Raw genomic sequence first — 26,172 nt, forward strand, 5'->3', positions numbered from 1 at the left:
AGTTTTCAAAACCGGTTCGTTGATCGTATTTTGGCAGTAACCCTGCAACTAAATCCCGCGGGACGATGACCTCCAGTGACAGCGGCGACGTGTGCTCTAATTGGCCAGGCAGCCGATCGCGTGGCCTCCGCCTCACGGCTCCAAGATTCAAGGTGACTCCCGGTGAAGCTCTCCTGCTCTGGGGAGCGGTGGGAGGGGCATTCAGAGGGCATTCTAAAGGGCAAGGGGAGAGGGCAGGGAGAGAGCGTTTGCAGGAACGGAAAATCCGTCCACGGCGGTTTATTGGAATGTTGGATTTTATGGGCCCTGGGCAGGTGTCAAAGGTGAAATATTTTCGGAACTTTCAACCTCATTCAATGACGAAGTTTCAAATGAAACATCATTCATTGCAAATAAAGTGGTCATGGGGTCGGGGGGGGGAGTTCTCTGGTAAAATACAAATATACAGAACCACAGATTAGCCCCTCCGTTACATAGACGTGATTGGTTTATGGAAACGCGACCGATTCCTGGAAACCTTGTAGCCACTGTAGATTCTAGACGCACCACAATGGCAAAAAAACATTTAATTCTTGGACGTAAGTCGAGTCCGTGAATCGTGACAATTCTATGAATTGTTGTTGTCGGGGGGGGGGGGGGGGAGGCGGATAGGGGGAGATGATTGATTACATAAACGGCGATGAATGTCCTGCATTCGCGTCGACAATTACTGGCGAGGGAGGGGAGGAAGCAATGGGAGGGAGGGTGGGAGAAATGGGAGGGAGGAAGCGGGTGATGGTGGGAGCGACCGAGCGAGGGTCGATTAGTGGAGCAGTGTTCCACACTCACCCAAGCCGCAAGCAATCCTTAATGTCGGCCAGCCATGAGTGCATCTGCAGAAAATCAACCGTTTCCAGGATGTATTCCATCGAATCCCTCGTCTGCAATCAACGACACACAAACACACGCATCAGCCGTTAACCGCTGTAACCTTTCAGAGTAATAATATTTGTGTGCAACAGCAGTGACTTGCAGCATCAGCATTTCTGGTTTTGGAATGTGTGCGAGTGTATGTCTGTAGGTGAGTGGACGAGTGCATCTCATGCACGAGCAGCACGATTGTGGCTATGCAACCCAAGCTGTGGACGGTATATAGTAAACCAAGGAGGAAGAATAATAATACACGAACACTCAACTCCTGAAGCCCTCTCGTGGGTGGCAGACCTCGACATTGGCATTTAGCTGCTGAACGCATGGTGAGTAAGTGAGTGGGCGAGTGCCCGAGCGAGCGAGCAATTGTTTGTACGAACTGTCTATCGGCGTTGGGCTGAGCAAGCCAAGGCACGGGGCAGCGTCCTTAACCGCTGCAGCGGGAGGGGGCGAGGCCGTCTTATCTGCACGACTGCTTGCGTGTGCAAAAAAAATAAAAGTTCACAAATAGTCCGAATGGCTTCGGGCTAAGGCTGCTAAGACATGCACTGATATACTAATGGCCATTGTTTGTTTTTTTGCCATTGCAAACCTCAACGACGAGACCCCAAACTGGGGAACGCTGCCATAAAAGAGAGAACACAAAAAAACCAAGACGACTACACGAATGCTCGACAGTGCACGCAGCGAGTCTGCCGACTGCGCAAGAACGCTACAAGCGAGACGTCGTTTACCCGCGTAATTGTATCCTCTTAAAGCGGTAAATAAATATTCAAGATGCTTTGCCACAGGCGACATTATCTCCGCTGCTGCTGCAACAACCAAACTCGTTCTACAAACTACTTGAGTCGGCTTCACGCAACCTCCGCAAGCCTTCGAATGGAATCTCGGGAGGGTGACAGGGGAGGGGGGAGGCCGGGGTGGAGTGCCAATCCAACACGTTGGGCAGTGGGCTCGCTGGCGGCTGATGTAAGAGGCACGGGAGGTGACAACAGAATGAGCGACGCCACGCGATGACCACTGATTGGGCCCGGCAACCCCCACCCTTCCCACCGCCCCTGACTCCCCCACAAACGCTCTCAAGCTCGAAGCCCATCAACCAAACTGAGGCACCGGAACGACCACAACGCATTCACAATAAAGGTGTAAAGATGAGGGCCCGGTTATGGATTCCAAGTCCCGGTTGAGTCTCAAGATCTCTCCCTCGAGGGACCTGACTTGGAACGTTTGGCCAATTTCGTGATTTTGGTATTTTAGTTCCTTCACGGGGGAGGAAACCGGAGTTGCCCGGAGGGGGGGGGGGGGCACCGAAAATTCCGTGCAGATATTACGGGCTCGCTGGCATCCTACTTTCTGTGCCGCAATTCCCACTGGTACGCCTCGTGTATATCTCCGCCGGTGGCTGTTCTTCACGAGCGTGCGACCCGCAGCACGATCCGCCAACACAAGGAGCTGGGCATGCCGGCGGCTTCCGCCGCGACCAAAAACACGTGTCCAAGCTGCCCTAAGTTTTGCCGTTGCCAAGAAAACAGCGCCAAACAAAATCTAAGCAAAGCGGCCGATAAATCTGCATTTCCAGGCGGTGGCGTTTATTGCCTTGACTGCGATGGGGGGGGCCGCCGGCTCCGCGAATCTTACAGACGGCTCGCGTGTGGGGGGAAACAAACAAACATCAGCTTCTGCAACTGCAACTTACGAACGGGGCCACCTCGGTTCGATTCCCGGCCGTGGTTAACGTGGGCGGCAAGTGATACCAGAACTTGTCTTGAACTGCCAGCCCCCCCACCCCACCCACTGAGCCCCCCCCCCACAATCATCAAGCTGCAGTGACCAGCATGGTGAAGTATGGTCAAACAATTAATCCCGATGACTGGCACAGAGGGGACACCATCAACCAGCAGTGGATTGATCGGCAGTAGTTGTTAATCGCGCATGAAGTTAGATTTTCAGCATCTGCCTGCACAGAGCGAATGATGGGCGGTGCTCACCTCCTTTGGCAGCCCCGGGCCAAGTGGTGGAAATTCCACATTATTATGTTCAGAAAATGCCTGTGAAATGTTCACCGTTTAAGCCCTCCCCAGACCACCACCCCCCTCCCACCGACACAAAGGCTCCATTTTTTTTTACGTTACCTCGATTTTACTTGCATTTACAGAACTATTCCCGACTCTCAACACAAACATGAGAAATATGGGAATAGGGCTTATACATTTCTAAAACCATTTAAGATTAGCGCGGTGATCGTGGCTTTTTGTTTTTTACACCCAAGTCAAAGTTCATAGGTCATGGAGAGCTCATCATCATTACCATAGGTTCCTGGTTCCTTCCTGTCTGAATAAACCCTGACACATCTCTGCTCTGCAAACAATAGTCAAGCAAGTTCTGTGACCGGATGGACTGACGCACAGACAAACAAAGTTTCTGAACAATGTGGACATGGGAAACCAGTCTCTGTGCAATAGAAGCATTGTTGACTTTACTGTGCGGGCGCCACGTGTTACCGCGCACTCCAGATGGTACTCATTTTATCAACCCTAGAGGGACGACGACGATTGATGATGATGACAATGCTGGGGGGCCGAGCCGACCCTGACCAGGGTTTAAACTCACGATTTCGTGAATTTAGGGGGGACGGTGGAGGGGGGGGGGCCTGCACCCTCCACCAACATCTGCCAGCAAGGGCGCTCGGCATTGGTTAGCGCCTCTCTCGCTATAAGTGTCATCTTGAGTATTATTATTGATATTATTGTTACTGGGGTGCGTGTTCTGGTTGAGGCAGGCGCTGTGTCGTAACGGCGGTACAGTCCGAGAGAGCGGGCGGGCGAGCGAGCGAGCGGACGCTCCTGTAATTGTGTAAACATTCATGCCGCGTTCTGCAGCGAGAGATAACGGTGCCCCGGGCAGCACAGCGGCATGGCAGGCTCCGTGGCCGACTCCGCCACCGCCACATTGTGTTTATTTCACAAACTCGCCTACCCGCTAAAAAAAAACCACCGTCCCATCTACTCCTTCTGCCTGAAAAAAAAAGCATTTGCCATCTTGACAGACAACGCTGGTATTACTGCTATGCAGGGCTTCGCCATGGCGCTGCACAGCTCGCTCCGATGCGTCACGCAAGTCCCGGCGAGGAGTTCTCATTTTATCCCGAATCCCCGTTGGCGGAGTGCGTGGGTGGAAACGATTAAGAGGACCCGCGCGGCACTTTATTTGGTCTCGGTTTCCTGCCGTTTGGACAGCTCGCGACCCCCGGATGGGGACTTGGCGAATGATCCTCCCCCATCTCCATCTCTGTGTCTCTCCCGTGTCTCTCTCCGTGTCTCCTGAGGACTGCGGCGGCATCCAAATTAAAACAGCTCCTCGTGTGTCCTGTCGCTGGCTGAGCCGCAGGCTCGGCCGACTGACGCTCGCGAATGTTTTCAGAGCATGCGCGTATTTAAGTTTATGGGGATTTTTTTTTTAGATGAAAAAATATATATTTTGGAAAAAGTCAACGGTTTTTGTTTGGGGGCTCTCGTCCAAACGGCGATGGATTAATTTCCTCGTAATGTAATGCTTGCTATTTATTTTTTTACTTCCTCTCTCTTACCACATGAACATATATATATATATTTCGGATTGCTACATATGTTTAATGAAAATACGTTAAAAAAAACATTGAGAGTACTATTGCAAAAATGTAATTACTATAACTATATACTGCAAACATGTGATTTGCATTAGGTCCCTTGGTATAAGGTTCAATCTCCAACTCTTATTATCCACTCTACCTCTCTAGCCTCTCTAAGTGCCATGAAGAAGGACCATTGTCTAAAACGTCACCTGTTATTTACTCTTTCAAGGCCAAGGTGTTAGTGACTAATGCGTTTAGTTTGTTTTTTTACATACTAGACATCAGACTCAAAAGAGGTCGGTGGTGGTAAGCGAACGAGGTTGTTATGTGGGAATGCGACTACGAAGGCAGGTTCGTAGATAGGTAGGTGAAAGATAAGTTGGTGGGCAGGTCGGATTAATGTTGAATCCTAAGGCTCACAATGCACGCATCGTTACCGTCTTTTGTAAGCGTCGTTGTCTTTCAACTCTTGCGTGGCAAACGCCGTGGGTTCACGTCGCGGGTTCACGTCGCGGGTTCACGTCGCGGGTTCACGTCGCGGGTTCACGTCGCGGGTTCACGTCGCGGGTTCACGTCGCGGGTTCACGTCGCGGGTTCACGTCGCGGGTTCACGTCGCGGGTTCACGTCGCGGGTTCACGTCGCGGGTTCACGTCGCGGGTTCACGTCGCGGGTTCACGTCGCGGGTTCACGTCACCGGTGCAGCAATGAGCGGCCACAACGATCGCCAAAAATGTTCAAGGATCACTCCTCGAATCGAATCGCGCCCCGAAAGACCATCGCACTCGTTAGTTTCCACATCGCCTCCCTGCGATCTCCTGTGACTGCCACCACTGCCCACAATCTTGGGCTGTGGTCGTCCTTGTACGAGTGCCTCGTAGCTCAATGGGCCTCACCGGCTGACATAATAAAGCCCGAGTCTGAGGGTGTCCATGTAACTCTATGAACCTCTATGCAATTCTACGATTCTCCAAGTAACTCTGTGGATCTCTATGCAGCTGTGTAACTTCAATGCCCTGTGGACTGCCACCTCTGCCACAGAGCCGCTGCTCAGCTCAACGGAGCCTCACCGGCTGACATAACAAAGTCCTGAGCTCGACCGCGAACGTGACATCCGCCAAACTCCCCGGGAGTTTCTTTGCTCCCCACCCTCGCCCTGCCGAGGTTGTCCGAGGCAAAGCGCCAAACCGGGCACGGCCGGCGGAAGATGTTCCCCGGCATCAACCAGGCAATCATGCGGGCGGGGAGAAGGGCTGGTGGACCACGGGGAGGAGGGGCGATGGACGATCGTCACGCGATCCGGCGGCCCGGGTTCCGTGTGGCCGAGCGTCGCAGCGGCCGAGGAGGGATGCCGTGCCGATTGCGCGTCAACGCGGCTGCGCGTGAATCTCCACGAGCGGAAGGATCGACGTTCGAAAAACAAATTCCTACCACTTCGTTGCTCATGGACAACTGGACCATGAGTGCGCGTTCACGTGAACCGTGCATGTACCTGCGTGCATGTACACACACGTGGAGTCTATACTGTTGTTGTCACACCGGTTTCTCTAAATAAGGGGACTTTCTGTCTCGTTGGGCTCTTGACCGGCTTCAATAAGGGACTCGTATGCCTGGATCAGTGCTACATGTGTCCATTCTGCCTATTCCTACCCGCATGCCTAAACCAACAGGGTCTGTTCCACCGCGGTGGCGAGATGTTAACTACCTCGTCGGGTGTGCAGGAGGTCGTGGGTTCGATCCGGACCCTGACACCTGCTGCTGTACATTTCCACACGATGAGCCACTTCGTTGAGTTATCATTTGTGGCCAGGTCGCTTCTAAGAAAAAAAGCTATATTTAGATCAGTGGGCCTTACCTGGTAAAATGAAAATAGTTCGGAATAGTTTCAAAGTTTAATTTAGACCTCCCGTCAATTGAATCTCACTGCTTCTCCATCCATGGTCCCTGGGTCTTTCTCACGACTACCTCAAGACAGCGAACCTCGCCACTCCGCGCGGCCTCGGGAGTGAATCCAGACCCGGCAAAGGAGCGAAAGCGACGTCACTACCGCCACCAACGCCACCGCCGTGTGGTGGCGAGTGACGGATGGAGTTCAGTTTGCTCAAATTCTGCGCATTCGCTGTCGAGTCACGAATCCGCCCTGGCCAACGTGCACGTTCAGCGAAAACCGTACTTTCGTTCCGCCGCAGCTGTAACCCACAGAGGTCATTTGTTGCTGAGCCAGCAGCAGCGAGGTCGCAACCTCCGGGGGGGGGGGGCATCTCACCGCAACGATTGGGCCCCCCCCCCCTCCCCGTTCTTGCGCCACTCTCGGCGGCTACGTGACGGGGAAGCGGTGACGTCCTTCGGCGGAGCACCGGAATAAATGAATTGAAAAAGCTTAACGAACGTAAGAAGCGCTTCTGCTTTTAAGCGGCGCGTAATGAAACGGGTTGCGTCTGCGTGCGTGCGTGCGCGCGCGCTTGTGGATGTGCGCTAAGTAATTAATTAATCGCGCCTGCCCGGAGACTTGTGAAGAGCGACATGCGAGGGTTTCCGGCGCGACAATCTCGCGGCGTGCAGACGACGCGTGGTTTCCTGCCACCGCCGTGAGCCCAGCCCCAGGCCGTATCGGTCGCGACACTGCCGAGTATTTTCGGCAGCGCAAATAGAACCCTTCTGGGAATTTGAGAGGCCCTTTTTTTTTTCATGTGCAGTGTTTTATCAGCTCGAACGACTTTCCTGTTCATATGTACAATGGATATTTTTTTTTCTTCTCTCTCCTTTATTTTCTCTCCCCTATTTTCCTTAACAAAAATGTCACGCTAGCTCGGTCCGCTTTGCCACGAAAGGCCGATGTGGCGCTGCCAAGTTTGCGCTCGCCGTGCGATGCGTTTTTTTTTGTCCACGGCGCGTACATGCGTACGTTCGTTCGTGAGTGGGTGCGTGAGTGAGTGCGTTTGTGAGTGATTGGGTGCGTGAGTGAGTGAGTGGGTGCGTGCGTGAGTGAGTGAGTGGGTGCGTGCGTGAGTGAGCGAGTGGGCGAGCAAGTGAGCGCGGCGTCGAATGCTAGGAATGCTGTTACTGAAAATGAGAAGGATCTGCAAAGCAACGTTGTCAACCGCATCCCCTTGTGCATCGCTCGAGTCGTTCTCTCGCTGCCGCCCCTCTGTCCGGCTTCACCCCCCGCCCCCCTGTTACCCCCCCCCCCCGCGCCTACTCTACCCCGTGTCTGGCCGCGTTTCTCTGCGACGTGTGTCCGGGATGTGTCCGAGACGCGCGACGTTCACCGGTAATGAACGCCGCCACCGCGTTGGCGAGACACGCGCCGGGTCCTGGTGTCCCAGTGCAGGCCTGGGTCAAAAGCGATTGTCGCCGTGTCGTGTGTAATGAATTGTGATTGTGTCATCTGTTATGGATCGCAGCCGCAATGGAACTGCGCTAACGTTGCTGCTGTAACTGCACTAACTTTCACTGACCCCCCCATGTCTCTCCCCGTGTCTCTCCCCGTGTCTCTCCGCGTGTCTCTCCCCGTGTCTCTCTCCCCGTGTCTCTCTCCCCGCGTCTCTCCCCGTGTATCTCCCCGCGGGCCCCCGCGGGCCCCCGTGACCCCACGTCGTGAAACGAAGATGCGTGGAACGAACCTTGAGCACGAAGGTGTTGTCCTTCTCGGGCATCTCCAAGGGGTTGGTCTTGCGCACCTCCAGGATGGAGGAGCACGGCACCGAGATCTTTGCTTTGCTCGACTGCAGGACACAGCACGAGGGTCGGGGGTGGAGGGGGGAGGCACGAGGCAGGTTCACAGCGGCCGTGCGTACAGGCGTGGTACGCGGGTGTGCGTGCGGCGAGCGCGCGCGTCGGTTGTTAGTCACAGGCGTACCGCGCGATGATCCCAGCGACCCGAGTTTGATTCCCGGGAGACACAGTCGAGCGCCGCGGGTATCTGGTGCAGTGGGGCGCGTGAAACGTCGGCGTTGGCGAGCGTGGTGCAGGCCACACGACGATTCCCCATCACATACGGTCGAGCAACTCCCATGACCGACGCAGCGCCGGGAGGCCTTCATTGAGTAGTTGTGTTGACAAAGAGCCGTTACAAATAAAAATGGTGTGGCGGCGGTGGGGGGGGGGAGTAAAGAGGTAAAAATCGTGATCAGCCATGATCAATCCACTGCTAGAATGAAAGCCGCCCAAACCCCCGCCAAGCCATCATCGCCTTTCATCGTCTCGTCGCGAAGAGCCGATTCACGGGGCACCTGTGCGCGAGCCGATATAATCGCTAGGCGGCAAGGAGAACGAGGGGGCTGCCTGGGTGAAGTGGGGGGGGGGGTGCTCGTAAGCTCCCCCCCAACCCCCCCGTCAAACGGAGCGTTTCTTCCCGCGCACGACGATTATCGTCGCCGTTCATTTTCCGTAATAAGGGCAACAGAGACCCGCGGCGCGGCGGTTAAAGAGCGTCGATCACGTGTGTCGCCTCCGCCGTCAGCTGGCCGGAGCGCGCAGTTTTATTGACTCCCCCCCACCCCCCCCCCCTGTCTGCTTCGAATTTCCCATTTCGCTCCAGAGACTCTCGCATGTTAAAATGTTTTTCTTCCGAAAACTCTTTTCTCACGGCGTCGTTTTCTTGCACGCACCGACGCATCTTTATAACTTCCTCCGTATCGTTGTCGTACATTTTTTTTTGGCATCTTAACCGTGTGGGGGGGCGATAAAGAATTCCTTTTTGTTCAAAAGAGGCACCCAGCGAACGACGGCGGTTTGGCTGCATGATGCCCTAAAAATGTATTTTTACGTCCACCTCGATGTTACCGCCTTTAGCTCGAGGGGGACCTCTAGAGAGAGAGCCTCCAGAGGGAATTTTGGTCAAATGTCTCCTAAGAGATGGGAGGGCACCCACACTTTGCCCCACCACACGCGGATCCCGCCGACCGACCCGCCGACCGTGGTGTACACATTCATACCGCCGGGCGCACAGAGGCGGGGTGGGGGGGGGGCGGTGATTTTCCAAAACTCGCAAGAATTGTGGAACCGCGGTGACCCTTCCCGTTGTCCGGCGCGCTGAAACCATCGGCACCGCGGAAGCAACCCCCGCACGGCGAACAACCCGACAGCGGGGGCCGCCCAACGAAAGCCAGGGCCCCCCCCCCCTCGCACCGCGGGGGCCAATCGTCGGGAACGAAAGCCGCGAAGCGGTCCAACGGAGAGGGGGCGAGAACGTGTCGCGTCCTGTTTTTCTCTTTTTTGTGTGCGCGCGTGTAACGCCGCTTTCCAAACAAAAACAAAACACAAATGCCCTTGCTCGTTGTGACCCGTCCAGTGGAGCTGCGACGGGGCTAAGTGATAGTGACGTTGCGCCGCCGCCACTCCGGGCATCGATTGAACCAATCGACCTTTGTCCCCCACCCACCACCACCCCCTCGAGCTCCATTTTCTTCTATGCATTGGGAATGCACAATCATCTGCCCGTCGGCTACCAACCGACCGGCCGACCAGCCGGCCCCCGATTTCTCACGTGTGCTCTCGTGCGCTTTACAGTGGCCGTCGGGTTCTTTTTGTTTCTTTTGTTTACTCCTCACTGCTCGCGAATTCTTCCCTCCCGAGCGATGGACTTTGCGGGCCTCTCCACCCTTGCTCTGTAAACCAAAAGCGAGCTCCGTCGTTTTAGGCGTTTTATTTTCGCAAGCAGGGGAGGGGGGGGGGGAGGAAATAAATAAATAATGCCGCCACGGGCCATCGACGTTCCGTGAAAATCGAGCGTGCGCGGAGCCAAGCGGCGTTCGCGATTGCGAGCAATGACAATGTTTGACGGCAACCGTACAATTCTACGCTTCATTTGTCTTCCCGTTGTTCTCATCTCTTCTCCCCATTCCTCACGATCCTCCCTCCCTGCTTCCAATCTGATCCCTGGGTGCTTCAGGTCCCCCCCCCCGCCCCCCCCCCGCAACTCAAATCAACCACCTCGTCCTCGCTCGTCAACTCATTCATCCGGCATGCGCCCAAGCTCTTCGGATCTCGGAAGCTAAGCAGGCTTGAGCCTGGATAGTATTTGGATGGGTGACCACCACCACCAAGGCTTGCCGGGTGTGTTGTAGGCATGGCAAGCTGGGAGGTGAGTGTCCAGACGATGGTCGTTGCTGAGCGTCACTCCCCCCTCTGTGCGGTGTCCTTCAAGTTCGTCAATTTTTGTCCCAGATGCCACCACGAGTAACGGAATTGGCCCGAACATCCCAATGCAGGACGCCCCTCCTGGTGTCCCCCGCAGTTTCCCCTTCTTCTTTTTCTCAAAGACTTCACAGTACGATCCGAGAACGACCATTCTTACCACACGTCCGCCTCCGCGCCTTATATGTAAGGTTTACCGTCAGTGCATCTTGAAATCCAAATTCCTGAATGAGCACGGTCGCCGGTAACTGTACACGCCGTTGCCTCGAATGAACTGGGCCCCTCGATTTGCACTCACAGGCACCGGTAACAAATTAGCTTTTGGTAAATTATGCTGGGGGGGGGGGGTGGGTGTGTGGGGGGGGGGGTGGGTGGGGGGGGGCGCGTTACGTAAGTGAGAGCGCGACGTGATGCGTGACGCTGCAGTGGTGGAGCCAGCGGTTCCCTGCGTGTGGCCTCCCACGCAGCCTCGTCGAGTGTGAGAAACGCAACGCGCAGACGAAGGCAGTCGTCGGGCTGTCCGGCTATGGACGTTTTCGCCCACCGCTCGCAAGAATTTGTCATCAGCCGTCCCTTTTTTTTGTTTGCTCTTTACGAGTCTGATGCATTTACACCAAACCGCAATATTTGCCACATTTGCAAATATTTTCCGGATCAGCTTTGTGCCCCTCGACGATGAGTCAACCCACGGCGCGGAACACGTCACGGCCGTGACGCCGTGTCTCTGGTTGCGTGTTTATTTCTAAACATTCAGATATTATCGTCGTTGTCCGTGCGCACAGGGGCATCGCGGGGTCACATTCCTAACGCGCCAGCTTCTCTCCTCCTCTTGCGTAAAGCGCCAAGTGTGTGGAGTATTCTAAATGAAATTTTTTTTATACATATATATACTTTTAGCGCACGCGATGCGATATTCTGGGAGGCGGCAGCAGCAGCGAGGGTCTTCGTGAGCCGCCGCTCGGCTGCCACCGCGGCGTTGAGGGCACTTCGCCCTCCCAGGAGCACCTGTCGGCGTTGTCACTGACGTCGACCTGAAACGCGCCCGGGTCCCGTGAGGCCCAAGAAGCTAAGAGCCAGGGCCGAGCCTGCGGAGAGTTGCGTGGACGCGCGGCCACCGATGACCGTGCAGGTCAGTCTCAGGGCCTGCACAGGAGCTACGTGTGGGAAGCATATACTAGGAAATAAAATAATACAAATAAAACATAATAAAATAATTCTCACAAAGTTTCGGCCACAACGCAAGCAGCCGTCCTCAGGTGAAGACCAGGTCTGTCGGGGAGACAGCGTCTGTATGTGTGTAAGCATGTTGAACTTATTTCCATTCTACGTGACTTTACCGAAAGAACCAAGAAGATGAATCCCTGCAGTCACGAAAGCTTTAAATCGAAATTTAAGCATATACTACTAAAAGTAAAAAGTGTTTTTCTTTTACCAGGTAAGGCCCACTTAAATGCGTAGCTCTTTTTCGGATGAGACCTGGCCACAAACGATAGCTCGACGAAGCGGCTTATCCCGTGGAAATGTATGGCAGCCCAAACAGCCTCGACGCACACGTTGATCCTGAACGTGGAGGGAAAAAACTGGAGGACTCGGATAAAAATCCACGTGACCATGGGGTACAACGTGCAAACTTCCAGCGTACATTGTTGTACTGTACTTCTGCGCCACTGTTTATGCTACCCGCCGTCACCAGAACCGCACTCACTCGCGTGGCAGAGGCCGGTCAAATAACTCTCACGACCAGTGTTGACACGAGGGCTTAACTTGTCGGCAGCACACGGCACACGCAGCCTCCGCAGAGTCAATCGCTGAACAGATCTCAGCTTCATCCTCACAGCGGCTTTTGTGGCTAGCCATCGAACAAAGACGGTCACTGCATCGCGCGCTTTCAGATGTGCTTCTGTGGTCGTCTGGAATGCTCTTCCTTACGATATTAGGAAGCCGCTGGAGGCTATGCACTTTTACATCTAGATTGAAAACTAATTTCCCGAGAACTTTTACATCCAGATTGAAAACTAATTTCTCGAACTGCTTTTGCGTTTCATTTGTTATCCTTCACCCTGCACCCTCGATGAGCACGGCTGGCTACGTACGCTGCGAAAGAAGTTCAACATGCTTACACACATACTGCCCGTAGATTCAACACTGCCCATAGACTCAACACTGCCCATTGACTAACACTGCCCGTAGATTCAACACTGCCCATAGACTCAACACTGCCCATTGACTAACACTGCCCATAGACTCAACACTACCCATAGACTCAACACTGCCCATTGACTCAGCACTGCCCATAGACTCAACACTGCACCTCCGATTATCACGGATGGCCACGTACGGCGAGAAAGAAGTTCAACATATGTGCATACACAAAAAACACGAAGAAAAAGATCCCCCGTATAGCCTGTAACAGACTGTTGGAGCAAGTGCTGTTAACGAGCACCTATGAAGGCCAGCACGGCACACGAGGGGGTGGGTGGCCAGCACCACGCCCGGCCGCCTTTGTCTCCCTAGTGTCGATTCTCACACACCACACCACGTACTCATTTGAGGCCGAGTCGACCTAGGGGAGGCCCAGGACCGGTGCAGAATATCATCACCGACGATGTTGGCCGTGATTGGGAATCGAACCCGGATCGCCAGGTTCGTAGCGCAGCGTAGCGCTAACCACTACACTACCGCTCACACACACACGGTGAGAAGTTCAAAATACGTGCATACACGCACACACGCGTATCTACTACTGCACTGAGAAACTCGATTCGTTGCGGGCCTCTCAAAGATGATTGATCCCACCCCGTGCCCCCACCACCCCCCATCTTGTGGTGCGCTGTCGGTGGGGACACGTGGGACACGTCGTGGCGTAGAGTTTTGTTTTGCGAGCGCTCGTCCGTGGGGCAGGGACCCCATCGGCGGGCGGACCCGGGGGAGACGAGGCGGGATGGGGGATGTGGTGCGGGCGGGCGGAGAAGAAGAGAGATGAGGTGGCATCGTGGTGGGCATGGAATTGGCGGAGGCCAACGGGCGCTCTGTGTGCGTGTGCGAGTTGGGGATTGGGTTTAGTGAGGGTGGGGGGTGGGGGGTGCAGGGAGGGTGTGGGTTACGCATGTTTAGTTCTTCCTTTTCTCGGAATTAGCCACAGGGCTCCCAGCCCAGAGGAAGTTTGAAGAGGTCTGTGAGATTACTGCCAGTTTCCGCTCGGTTTATTCGCTGGAGCAGCAGGCGAGTTAGGGAGCCGAGGGAGGGTGGAGGCTGGAAGTTTGGGGCGGCGGATGGGGGGAGGTATGGCGGGGGGGGGGTGCTTGTGTTGTTTGGGAGCAATCGGTGGGGAGGAGAGGAGAGTAAGGAGGGGGGGGAGACGGTGGGTGGGAGAGTTCGGAGCCAACAGTGATCGAGCGGGAGGAGAGTGTTGAGGAACAGGGAGAGAGAGAGAAGCTAAATTACGGAGAAACGCTCGGCCGATCGTGTGACATCGGAATCGTTTTCGTTGTGAAGGAAAACCGCCTCGGAGGATTCCATGAGCTGGGCGACTGGCGGACGCGTCCGTCAAGTTACCGTCGGTGGCCACGTAAGAATTGTGCAAATATCGTTGTTGGATTTCGCGTTAAGTCGCTTTCAATAGAAGCGAGGTTCATCTTCTTGGTTCTTTCGGTAAAGTCACGTAGAAGGGAAAGAACCAAGAAGATGAATCCCTGCAGTCACGAAAGCTTTAAATCGAAATTTAGAAGCGAGGTATCGAAGTGGCTCTCATGGGGAGGACTTTGATGATTAAAACAAAAGACAAAGATCACCCGTATAGCCTGTAACAAACTGTTGGAGCAAGTACTGTTAGCGAGCACCTATGAAGGCCGGCACGGCACACGAGGGAGTGGGTGTCCAAAACTACACCCCAGTGGCGATGTTTACACATCACACCAGATACTAATTTGAGGCTTAGTCCACCTAGGGGAGGCCCAGCACCGGTTCAGATGATCGTCACCAGTGTTGGTGGCCTTGAGCAGGAATCGAACTCTGGTTGCCAAGGTTCGTAGTGCAGTGCACTCACCTGCTACGCCACCGCTCACCACCGATTAAAACGTGCACATAACGTACGTTATGCACACACACACACGCCGCACACACACACACACATACCACGCACACACACACATGCGGCACACACACACGCGGCACACACACCCGCGCACGCACACATACACACACCACACACGCCGCACACACACACACCCCGCACAACACACACACCCCGCACACACGCCCCGCACACACACGCACCACACACACACACACACACCCGCGCACGCACACATACACACACCGCACACACACACACACCCCGCACACACACCACACACACACACACACCCCGCACACACACACCCCGCACACACACACACGCGCGCGGGTTGCACACGTCAGCGAATGTTTTAATGAATGGATCGTTATCGAGGGTGACCCCTGATCTTGCCAAAAAAACAAAAGGCCCTGGGTAGCGGTGGACGTTGGACGCTCGCTGCGCTCCGTTATTGAATTATTTCAGGGATCATTTCCCCGGTCGCCTGTCGTGGAAAAGTGCGCAGACAAACTTGAGGCGAAAAAATCCCCCCCCCACCAACTCAACTCGCCAATTAAATCGATCTCTCTGCGACGTTCCCGCAATTGGCATCGACCATCCCCCCCCCCCCCCCATCGTCTTCGTGGTCGTCGTCATCACGGTCCATTGGCTCTCCACAGTTGGATGAAGACCCCATCACCAACTGCTGTATATCCAGTGCTGGATGAAGATATTCCCATTTCAGCGTCGGTGTACGGTGCGTTTTTTCTGGAAGACTTTGCAGTTTTTTCCTGGATTTTTCTGTTTGCGCAGTCACTATAAGATGTTTTCCTGTTCATGTTTTAGTTTTTTTTATTTGTTGCGGTTGCGCCCGATTCAAGAGCCGAATGGCTCACAGGGCTATACCTAATAAATGAAACTGAAAACTGAATCACGATTGTCCGTTGTCAAGCCACTATTGGATGAAAGGTTTGTCGTCATCCATTGTCGATCCACTGCTGGATGAAGGCCTTTCCCACATCGTCGCCATCATCCCTCACCGCTCAACGATGCAACAATCCCATCTCTAATTCCCGCGCGTTGTATTTGTTTCATGCGAGATCGATCCATCAACTAACTGCAAGTTCATCTCACCTAGTACCACGAGCTGACAGACCTAAGGGGGGCAGAGGGGGGTGGGGGGTGGGGGGAGGGCGGTGCGCTGAGACTCAAGGCCGCCTGGGCAGTCGCTCGGCTGTTACAACCGCGTGGCGTGGCAAATCCACGACCAAAACTCGCGACGTTCGGCTGCCCCCCCCCGAACGGGGTTCTGCGTTCACTTCCACACGACACAGACGCCATTCGCTCGAGTTGGCTAGACGGTTTACGATCCGACCTTGTGTGTAGATCGTTGCCACTCGCGTCATGGGGGCACCACGGTGGCTAGGAGATGTTGACTGCCTCGCCTGCTATGGAGGAGGTCGTGGGTTCGATCCAGACCCTGACGCCTGCTGCTGTATATTTGGAGTTTGCGTGTCTCTCTCCCCGTGGTCGCGTGGATTTTTCCGCGGGTCGTCGAGTTTTTCCGTCCACATTTAGAATCGACGTGCGTTCAGAATATGTTGCTGCAATAACTTTCCACGCGATAAGCCGCTTTGTTGAGCTATCATTTGTGGCCAGGTCGCTTCTGAAAACGAGCTGTATAGCTCAGTGGGCTTTACCTGGTGAAATAAAATAAAAAGTTAATAGTTTAGTTTTGTTCTCCAATTCCTGTTTCTCAGTGTAAAGTCAAATGTGCCACCTCTCCGCTTTCATCTAGCAGTGGATAGATCGGTCCATTTTGTACTTGTCCCCCTCTTCTACTCTAACACGGGTGTGGCCTAAACCCTCGCCGCACCTTTCTGCTCAGGTTGCACAAATGTCAAGCGAGGAATTGTGGGTTGGCGGGCCGGGGACGTGAGGTGGCAGAGGCAAGGCAAGCCCCTCACAGGTTTTACAGGATAAAGACGAGCCCAGCGGATGGCAGCACCCCCCCCCCCCCCCAGCTTTAACTTGCAAGGCTCGGAGTTCCAATACAACCGGTGCCATCGTCGTGTTGGCACGAGACCGCCGTGAAAACTGGGAAATCGGGCGGTCGTGGTGGCGGTGGGCAATGACGTCCCGGGATCTGCGAGAGATTCGCTAACGTGGAGCTCGGAGACCCCTCTCACAGAGAGAGAGAGTGAGGAAGAGAGACTGGCACGCCGTGCCGGCCTTCAAGGAGCAGTGGGCGATGGAGGAGGCCGTGTGCTCGGTGGCAGATGACGGGGAGCTCTGCATACTGATATGAGCTACCTGTCGGAGGCCGTCGGACTGCGAGAAGGGCTGCGTGCAGAACGAGGGAGAGCGAGAGAGTGAGCGAGAGAGTGAGCGAGAGAGTGAGCGAGAGAGTGAGCAAGCGAGAGAGTGGGGGTTTACATAAAGCAAAGTTATTTTAAAAAAAAAATACGAAATGATGAACGAAGCAAAGTGAGAGATGAGAGAGAGAGACGAGAGAGCGAGCGAGAGAGTGAGCGAGAGAGTGAGCGAGAGGTGGGGCTTTACATGAAGCAGAGTTTAAAAATGTTAATTAAAAAAAAATTACGAAATGATGAACGAAACAAAGTGCCGACTACACCGAGCATCTTCTTGTTTCCACTGATCGTAAAAAAAGAAAAAAATGAGAGCGAGGAAGAGACGCTGGCATCAGACTCAGAGGGAGAGGGAACAGAGAGGCGAGGATTGGAGAGAGCGGTGGGCGCCGATGAGGGGGTGTCGCTCAAGTCAGCCAAGAGGGAATCCTCACTCCAGGACGAGCGCGGCGGCTTCGCGTTCACGAGCGGATGAAGTTCACAGCATCGGAGCCTCCGTAAGGAATTGGCACGTGCTGTTCACGTGACAAACCTTACCAATTGGCTGTGTCGGTTGGTGGCGGGTTTAATGACAGATTAATATATTTACGCAATCTAACCGAAAGAACCTGTATTACGGACGGATGATATTGCGAAAGCTCTACTTATGTGTTCAACTGGAGCCTCCCTCGTGAACCGCGGCGCTCTTAGCGTAGCCAGGGCGGCGATTCGCCGTGAAGCAGCGACGGTCGCCGCTCGATGCGACAAGCCGAGATTGGAAGCGAGGCGAGGGGGTGGGCAAAATCTACGTGCGGCACGATGATGTTTACGCAGTGCTAACAACTCGGGCCCGGCTCCGATCGCTGACGACACCCAGAAGGTCGGAACCAGCCCCGAGCATTCGCCTACCGAGGCAAAGGCTGTGATGAAACATTATCCCGAAAAGGTCCAGGTCGACGGATTGCAATATTTGTTTGAATGTGGAGACGTTTTTTCTTTACCTTTGTGCCATGTGCTGTGAAGAAAGGGCCGTTGCCCGAAACGTCACCGATTACATACATTTTTCATTTAAGGCCACAGTCTTATTGACGAACGCGTGAAGTTTTTTTTCGTCGTTTTCCTCGGTATTTGTGACCCATGGTGCCCCACAACGGTGCGTAACGAGCCTCTTAACGCCGCGCTGTTTCACGCCGATGGTGCCCACAGATGAAATGGATGGCTCCTGCCCCACTTGAATGTCTCCCCCGAACGCCAACCCTCAAGGTCTGCCGCCGCCGCGGCCGTGCATCTCACTCCCACACACGCACTGCGAGTGCGCGGCCACGAATCCCAAACCATCGACGCACATCGTAAGCACCACGCCGCCACCGCCGCTGCCGCCTGATGCCAGCCTCTCTTCCTCTCTCTCTGTCCGATGCCACTCCGTCAAAAGGAGGAAAGGGCGAGGTCCACTCGCGCTTCCGAACAGACAACCGAGTGGAGAACGAATCTAAGATTGGATCTTTAACCTGCTGCTATTAAACCGTACGAAAGAAGAAGACGCAAGCTACACTGCCGTGGTCATCCCCTCGGGCGCGTTTGAGTATTTCACGTTGTGAGCAGTCTTTAGTTTTTGGTCACGCAGCTGTGCGTACGTACGTGTGTACGTTGAACTTCTTTAACACAGTACCGAGCCAACCGTGCTAATCGGAGGTGCGGTGTGAAGGACAACGAACTAAACGCAAAAAAAGCAGTTCTAAGGAAATGAGTTTTCAATATAGATGATAATTTAAAAGTGCACAGCTCCAGTGGCTTCCTAAACATCGGAAAGGAAGAGCGTTCCAGCCGGCCGCAGAAGCGCATCCGAAAGCGCGCGATGCGGTGACCGTCTTTGTTCAGTGGCGTGCCGGCTACCAGCGACCGGGTAAGGTGACACATACATAAAACTCACTCCGCATTAAGAAAGAAACCCGGTACTGCATTAGAATCTCCGGCGACGCATTCAAGTTGGAGCAGACATCGCCACCGAGGTGTGCCGGTGAGAGCCCGACACGGCCACTGTGAAGGTCTCAGCCGCTCGCCCCGCCCCCGCCACACTCATCCGGACAGTTTTCTTCTTTTTGTTCCATACGACTCATGAAGATGCAGAGCAACGACTACAATTTCATATTCCGGTGGTCAAGCCAGATGACGGGAGCCAGGAGCAGCGTTGTGGATATCTCCGTGATGTCTCGCATTTGTGGATCGGGGCATTGCGTCGTTATACGTTGTACATTCTATTTCTGTGTGACCGCAGGCGCACGCTCCTGGAGAATTGTTCATTTTCCATTTGTGCAGCAGGTGTCACCCGCATCTGCCGCGGTTTGCGCTGCGGACGCGGTTCAGGGTGGATCGTGAGCAAGCTTCGTGGAAGATAAAAACCCCCAGGGGATCTTCTGCGTTGGGGGAATTTCACAGTGGCACTCGTGAAAGGGGATGTGAGAGGCGGCGAGGAGAGGGGGAAGCTGCACTCGCAGACGCAGAACGAGATCCGCCCAGGTGCATGCGTTTTTGTTTTTGGGAAGTCCAAACTTCTGCTATTGCGCTTTAAAAAAAATTTCTTTTACTATCATCGTCATTTACAAAGGGGTTTGTGGGGTTGTCAGCTAAACATATGCAAATGGGATTATTTGACGTGCATGCCGACCAAGGCCCCCCGTTACCCACCGCCCACCTCTCCCCAGCTCGTCTCCGGAGAGAGAGGGGCCAGCGATCGCTCCGAGGCGGTCGGCTCGCCCATCGTGGGTTTTTGTTTGACTCAAGGTCGCGTTCGTTCGCTCGCTCGCGATGACGGTGGCGGTTAACGCCGCCGCACTTCCTCCCGTGTTTTAGTTATAACCCAAAAATTCTAACCCCCATGGTTCCGCGAAGAGGCCGACGGAACCCAAAGGCGTTTGTGCCAAAAAACGCGAAGACGGCGACGAGGAGGAGGATTCCGTTTGGGAAACCGGCGCTGAAAAACCGACACTTTTTTTTTACTTGCGTTCACTCCATTAGTCGTTTTTTACGGTGGCGAAGTATGGTCACGCAATCCCCCATGACCAGGGCGGGGGGGGGGGCTTCTGATGCAGAAAACTTCACCTGCCAGTCGAGCGACAAATTTCTGTAAGTTGTTATTATTATTTTTTCAATAACTTGCGGACTCCATTACAGTTTACCGCCCAGGAGGAATTTGGCCGATTTATCGGCCCTATTGCCCCGGGGGTCTGAAAATGAACGTTTAAAAACGAGGAATACATGAATTTTAAAGCACGTATAAATATTTTCTTACCACAGTTCCACTCTCGTACGAGGTTGGGGAATATTCGCGGTGGAAAACGGAGGCTGCTGCTTGAGCCAGATTCATCAGCTTTATTTTCAGTGGTTTATTATCCCGAGTAAACAACTCGCTTTTCAAGGGTAAAGAAGCTCAGAGCCGCAGGGGGCAGCTGATCCCTTTCACAATTACCAAGAACTCCCCGGAACTGGTTAAACTGCATTTGATTCGCGTTGTAAAACACCGACACTCACGACGTATGGGGAAACCTCCCTCGACTGCACACATCAAACATCATCAGCCATGATCGGTCTTCTGCTGAATGAACACCTCTCTCTCCGCTCCCTCCCTCTCTCTCTACTACTGCCTCAGGCGTTCACGATGAACACAAAAAGGCTCACGAAGGTGCCTCCTCCGTCCGTCCTCTTGTGAGCCTCGGGCATTCACGGAGATGTCGCAACATCTCATGTGGCGATCACATTTCTTGTTGCGGACTTGATGCGAGGCGACTGTCAGAGATTCAAATCGTGGCTAAACGCAGCCACCGCTCAAGATTCTTTAGGCTTAGGGTGGCGGCTCTCAGGCCTTGCTCGTTTCACGTGGCTATGAATTGACTCGCGACCGTAAACCGACGTCTTAAGTGGTAAATCCAACTGCAGGCTTCAGAGGACAGCCGTTGAACCCCAGTTGTGTCGTTCGAGAATGTTCACAGCGGACGCGAGTTCACACAGACTCATAGGCTCAAAGAAGGCCCATAGACGACGCAAAAAGACCTATAGATTCACACAGAGACCCATGGACTTGCGCAGTGACCCATAGCTTCACCTAGTAGCCCACGGACTCATATAGAGGCCCACGCACACATGCAGAGAAGCATGGGCTCATACAGAGAACCATAGGCTCGCAGAGACCCATGGACTCATGCAGAGGGCCACGCACACATGCAGAGAAGCATGGGCTCATACAGAGAACCATAGGCTCGCAGAGACCCATGGACTCATATAGAGGCCCACGCACACATGGAGAGAAGCATGGGCTCATACAGAGAACCATAGGCTCGCAGAGACCCATGGACTCATGCAGAGGGCCACGGGCTCACGCAGAGAACGAGAAACTCGCACACGCACGAGCTCACGATGTGTTCCACTGTTTTTTGCGGTGTCGTCGCGGGCACATTTAGGAGACTCCTTTATATTCCAGTCGGTGGAGAAAAGGTGGAGACGGCTTCGCCCGTGCCCACTTTTGTGAACGATGCCAGGTGAGCCGTGGCAGTGGGGAGCGGAGTATTTGCACGAACCTCTGCTTTTACGGCGCAGCCAACATGATCTTGCGCAATTCTGTTTGAAGTCGCAATCTCGCACGCCTGGGCTGAAACCCGTCTGGTCCCTCGTAATGCGGAGGAAATGACGCCTCTTCGCTCGGAGGGCACCATGCCAAAAGTTGCCCACCCCCCCCTTCTGTCACGCTCAGTTGTCTCTCTGGCTGCGGTGGTGAGATGTTAACTACCTCGCCTGGTATACAGGAGGTCGTGGGTTCGGTCCCGACCATAACGCCTGCTGTAGTATATATTTGGAGTTTGCGTGCGTCTCTCTCTCTCTCTCCCGGTGGCCGCGTGGATTTTTCTCCGGGGTTTTCCTTCCATATTTAGAATCGACATCACGCGTTTAGAGTATTTGGCTGCTCTACATTTGCACGTGACGATGATAAGCCGCCACATCCTTGAGCTATCATTTGTGATGGTCCGCCTCTTTCCTCGCCCTCCTCCACTCCGGAATTCCCTCCCTCTCGTGTCTTGTTCTTTTTTTGGTACCCCCGAATTCTCATGATAACCTCGCTCGATGCAGTCAAAGTGTTTGACTGCCGATCTGTCGCTCGCCACCGTGCGTACGCGTTGGGTTCGGCTACACATCATTCAAAAGACACAGCACAAAAAACCCAACATCCGTTTCTCACTGAATATTTTCCGCACCACTGGTGGACTTGCAGCGAGTACACCGATCACTTGACACCACAGCCAGCTATATAGCGAGAGCCACCCATAGCGAGAGCTACGGCTGGCTGTGGTGTTCTGGGTGAGGAATTATTTTCCAGGTCGCTGGCCCCCGAACAGACCCGGCTGAACGAACGTATCCGGTCGAGGGCCGCTCTACGACGTACGATCGTTGGACCTGGCGCGATGCGCGTGGCGCACGTTTTCTGCCCTTGTCCTTCCCGTTTTCACTTCGTCGTCCGCGACTTTTTTAATCGCCGTCGCGTTTTCTCTGTGTTTTGCTGTTTTTGTTTTTTACGCTTAGCTTGGCAGTGTTCAGCCGCTTTTCCAAGAAACCGTAAACCTCGAAACCCCCAACCCCGCTGCCGCCACGCTCGCGGCGCCGCCGACCGTTAGATGTGGCGGGATGGTGAGCGATGGCCGACAGCCTTTGGGAGGCCTTTGTCCAGCAGTGGACTTACAACGGCTGATAAATCGGGCTTGGACTGGACACAGGGCAGCCCAGGCAAAGTGCTCAGTGGGCCGGTGCGGGGGGCCGGGTCGGTCTGTGTGGGAGAACTTGCAAATGTAATCAAAGTGTATTTTTATTTATTAAAATATTTTATCACCTCTGTGTAACGCTTCATTGCTTATTTACGCTCTCAGTTGGCATTAAGTCCCCATATATTCGGCAGCCCTGAAGATTTTTCCTAACCGGCATCCCAATTTGTTTTTGGGACCCAGCCCGAACGGGCCCAATGAGATCGCACGGCAAAATCACGCTCACAACGTCGTCACTCGGCAACAGAGAGCCACTCCATATCCCGAATTTGGGCCGGTGCGTTTACAAATGCCTGGGCCGACGTTTAGTCCCAGTCCGTCACTGCTGATAAAGGCGGCGATAGAGATGATGATGATGATGATTATGATGATGATGATAATGAGCTGTAGTGATTTCAGGAACCCGGGATACGAGGTACCAACCTCCGATTGCGACAGAGAGATCGGCACCGATGCTATAGATGGAATTAGCTCGTTATTCACGAACTTGCTGTCCGCGATTTTGGCTCTCTGCGAATTGCATCTGGAACTCTACACAACTACTGCTGCGTCGAGAGAGAGCGAAAGAAAGTGACGAGAGAGAATGTGATGAGATACTTTCACGTTGATTTATTTTAATTTACCCATTTTTATTTTTGTGTTATTATCATTTTCATGTATTTCATAGCTTATTTGCGTATTTATTTTAGGTAATTCATTTTGTAGGCCAATATCGTTGTCCACGAAATTTGCTATTCCCTCGCGGTTAACGAGGGAGTACAGTCTACGTATGTACACATATATATACACACACACACATCTACCCGGGAAAGCTTTGCAGGGTTTCGTCAGGGTCCATGGAGCTTGCGAGGCTCTGACAAATTTCTTTACGCCTCCGGAATAGCTCCCGACACAAACTCGTATATCCCAAAATCACGGGGTTCTGAATCGCCATGTCAAGACGATAAATACACGACTGGCTCAGACAATGAGCGCAGAAGACTTAAGAGTAAAAATAAATTTAAACGCCAGTTTCCAGGCTACAATTTGTCGCCGCAATTATCAGCCGGCCGCCGCAATTACGAATAAACGCCAACGCCCCCCCCCCCTCGCTCGCGTACGACTGAATCAGAGCAACTGGGTTACTATTTACCAACGTCACAAGATAAAGATCCGATTCTGATGTCTGTGATTAATAAGAGTTTTTTTTAATATATATAAAGGTGCTGTGGTGGCGAGATGTTGACCACATCGCCTGGTACGCAGGAGGTCGTGGGTTTGATCCTGACCCTGATGCCTACTGTATATTTGGAGTTTGCGTGTCTCTCTCTCTCAGTGATCAATGGATTTTTCTCCGGGTCTTCCGGTTTTTCCCTCCACATTTAGAATCAACGTGAATTCAGAGTATTTTGCTGCTATAAATTTCCACGTGATCAGCGCCACCTTCTTGAGTTATCGTTTGTGGCGAGGTCGCTTCTGAAAAAAGAGCTATATAGTTCAGTGGGCCTCACCTGGCAAAATAAAAATAGTTCAGTTTCATAGTTCACTTATTTTACTGCCATTATCCTGGACTTCTAAGAAAGCGGGCAATCAATCTTTGCGAGGCATCTTTTGGCCAGCCACGTGTCGTTCCCACAACGCGCCTGAATAACTTCCTCTCGACTCATGCCAAATATCTCCCCGCGGCTCTAACGACGGGAGGCTGCCAAGCTGAGAGCGCAGTTATCTCGGGCTTGGAGTTATGCTTGAGGTCAGGGTTAGGTTACGGGTCCAAATTAGTGTGGGGGTATTCCCATTACTTCCGAGACGTCTCGCCAACGACGGTGGAAGAGTAGGCCAAACAATCCGCGGTATGGTGTGAAGCTGGCAATGGCGGGCCTGCGTCTTTGCCGTAACAGTAAATTTGAACCGGGCAGCACCTTCCAGCAAACTCTCCGCTGTCGCTATCATTCGTGAAAGACAGGTCGCTTCTGTCTAAGAACCCGGTAATATAAAACAAATAGTAACGTGAGTTTAGTTCCGGGATCAGCAACCAAAATAACAAGAGGAGACATTTTTGTTCGAATTTCGGTCAAATAAAAAAATTTATAGTCAATATTTCGAGAGCCGCCAACGCAACGTGAATAACGTCGCGAGGAGGCAATCCTTCAAAGAGCCGCGTGCGGCTCCGGAACCGCAGGTTTGCTGACCGCTGGTTTAGTTGGTAACGATCGGCAACGCCGGGGGGACTTGCAACCCGGTACCGGTTCCGTCTCCCGGCGCGGCAGTTGAAACGTCGGCCAAGTTTACCCGAAAACCCTCCACACCGCCCCTGCCGGGTTTGCGCTTTTGCCTTTAGTTCATCGTTTTTGAGATTCGAGCAACGGGGGAGGCCCGCTGTGTATTTTTGGGGGGCCCACGCACGACACCGGGGGGGGGGCCTTTGCCGTTTTGTTTCTGCAGCCCCCGCGCCGCAGCGGAGACGCTAAATCGTTGCCCCCGCTCGGCGGAACGCGCATGACCGCGGGCCCTGCACAAACAGCTCCTCGCGGCAAAGGCGCATCGATCAGATGGGGCGAGTTAAGACATAAATAAATATATAAAGGTACATAGAAAACTTTGTTTAAAAAATATTTTTCAAAATCCCCAAGCAAAGATTTAAAGCTGCGCGATTTATACGCCAACGATCCTGGGACTGCGTCGTTTATTACCAGCGGGCCGGGGAAACTGTGCCAAGCAAAGTCCGTGCTTAATGTCAACACCAGACCCGGGATCGAATCCGGGTTTCAGCCGCCCCCGTGCATAAAACCGGCTTCTCAAGCAGTAGCAAGCTTGTAGCCAAACCAAACAAATAAATGTGGCCCGTTCATTTAATTCACTTTCACGACGATCCTTTGGCCCGGTTGACAAATCCGCGGACGGGCACTCTCCCTTTCCCCGAGGCGTGTGACCAGATGTGTGTGCCGCCGCCAGAGTGGATAGGCCTCACCCGTGGGGCACGTTCGGAACGAGTTTGTCCCCCCGACGTTATCCTTCAGAGCCGTCGCCGCTATCGGTGCGCTGCCGCTCGCATTTTTGGAGAATTGCAAAAAGCAAATGTCCCTCTCCTCGCTGACGTGACGCCGAGCCCGACTGCCGCAGATCGATAACCCGGCGGCAGACTTTCGGCGTCGCCGAATCAACGGAACCAAAAAAAATTCCGTTGGGGGCGGCCGGCGGTGGCAGGGATGTGACGTTCGCTGCCCGGAGGTCTACGCGGCCGAGCGGACTCGACCGGCATTCGTTTGCGGTGCGTTTGTCGCGCAGGGCTTAAAACAAACGCTGCTGGGAGAAAATGGTACACTCCAGCCACA

At 53.7% G+C, this 26,172-nt stretch overlaps 1 protein-coding gene and 1 long non-coding RNA gene across 5 annotated transcripts in view; one reads left to right on the forward strand and one right to left on the reverse strand.

The window, feature by feature from the left end:
* Window positions 1-26,172, reverse strand: part of LOC144719402 (SH2B adapter protein 1-like) — a 98,485-nt gene that overhangs the window by 13,451 nt on the left and 58,862 nt on the right. For all 4 annotated transcript variants that reach the window (XM_078595282.1, XM_078595283.1, XM_078595284.1 and 1 more), the window contains exons 3-4: window positions 8,141-8,242; window positions 829-920 (exon numbers count right to left, since the gene is read on the reverse strand). In XM_078595282.1, coding sequence (XP_078451408.1) covers window positions 829-920; window positions 8,141-8,242 — 194 coding nt within the window. The remainder of the gene's footprint in view (window positions 1-828; window positions 921-8,140; window positions 8,243-26,172) is intronic.
* LOC144719404 (uncharacterized) lies at window positions 784-9,946 on the forward strand. Its single transcript, XR_013585596.1, has 2 exons — window positions 784-1,235; window positions 5,559-9,946. It is a non-coding gene; the product is annotated as an uncharacterized LOC144719404 (long non-coding RNA).

The sequence above is a fragment of the Lampetra planeri genome, chromosome 6, assembly GCF_965212315.1.
Source record: "Lampetra planeri chromosome 6, kcLamPlan1.2.h2, whole genome shotgun sequence".
Lineage (NCBI taxonomy): Eukaryota > Metazoa > Chordata > Hyperoartia > Petromyzontiformes > Petromyzontidae > Lampetra > Lampetra planeri.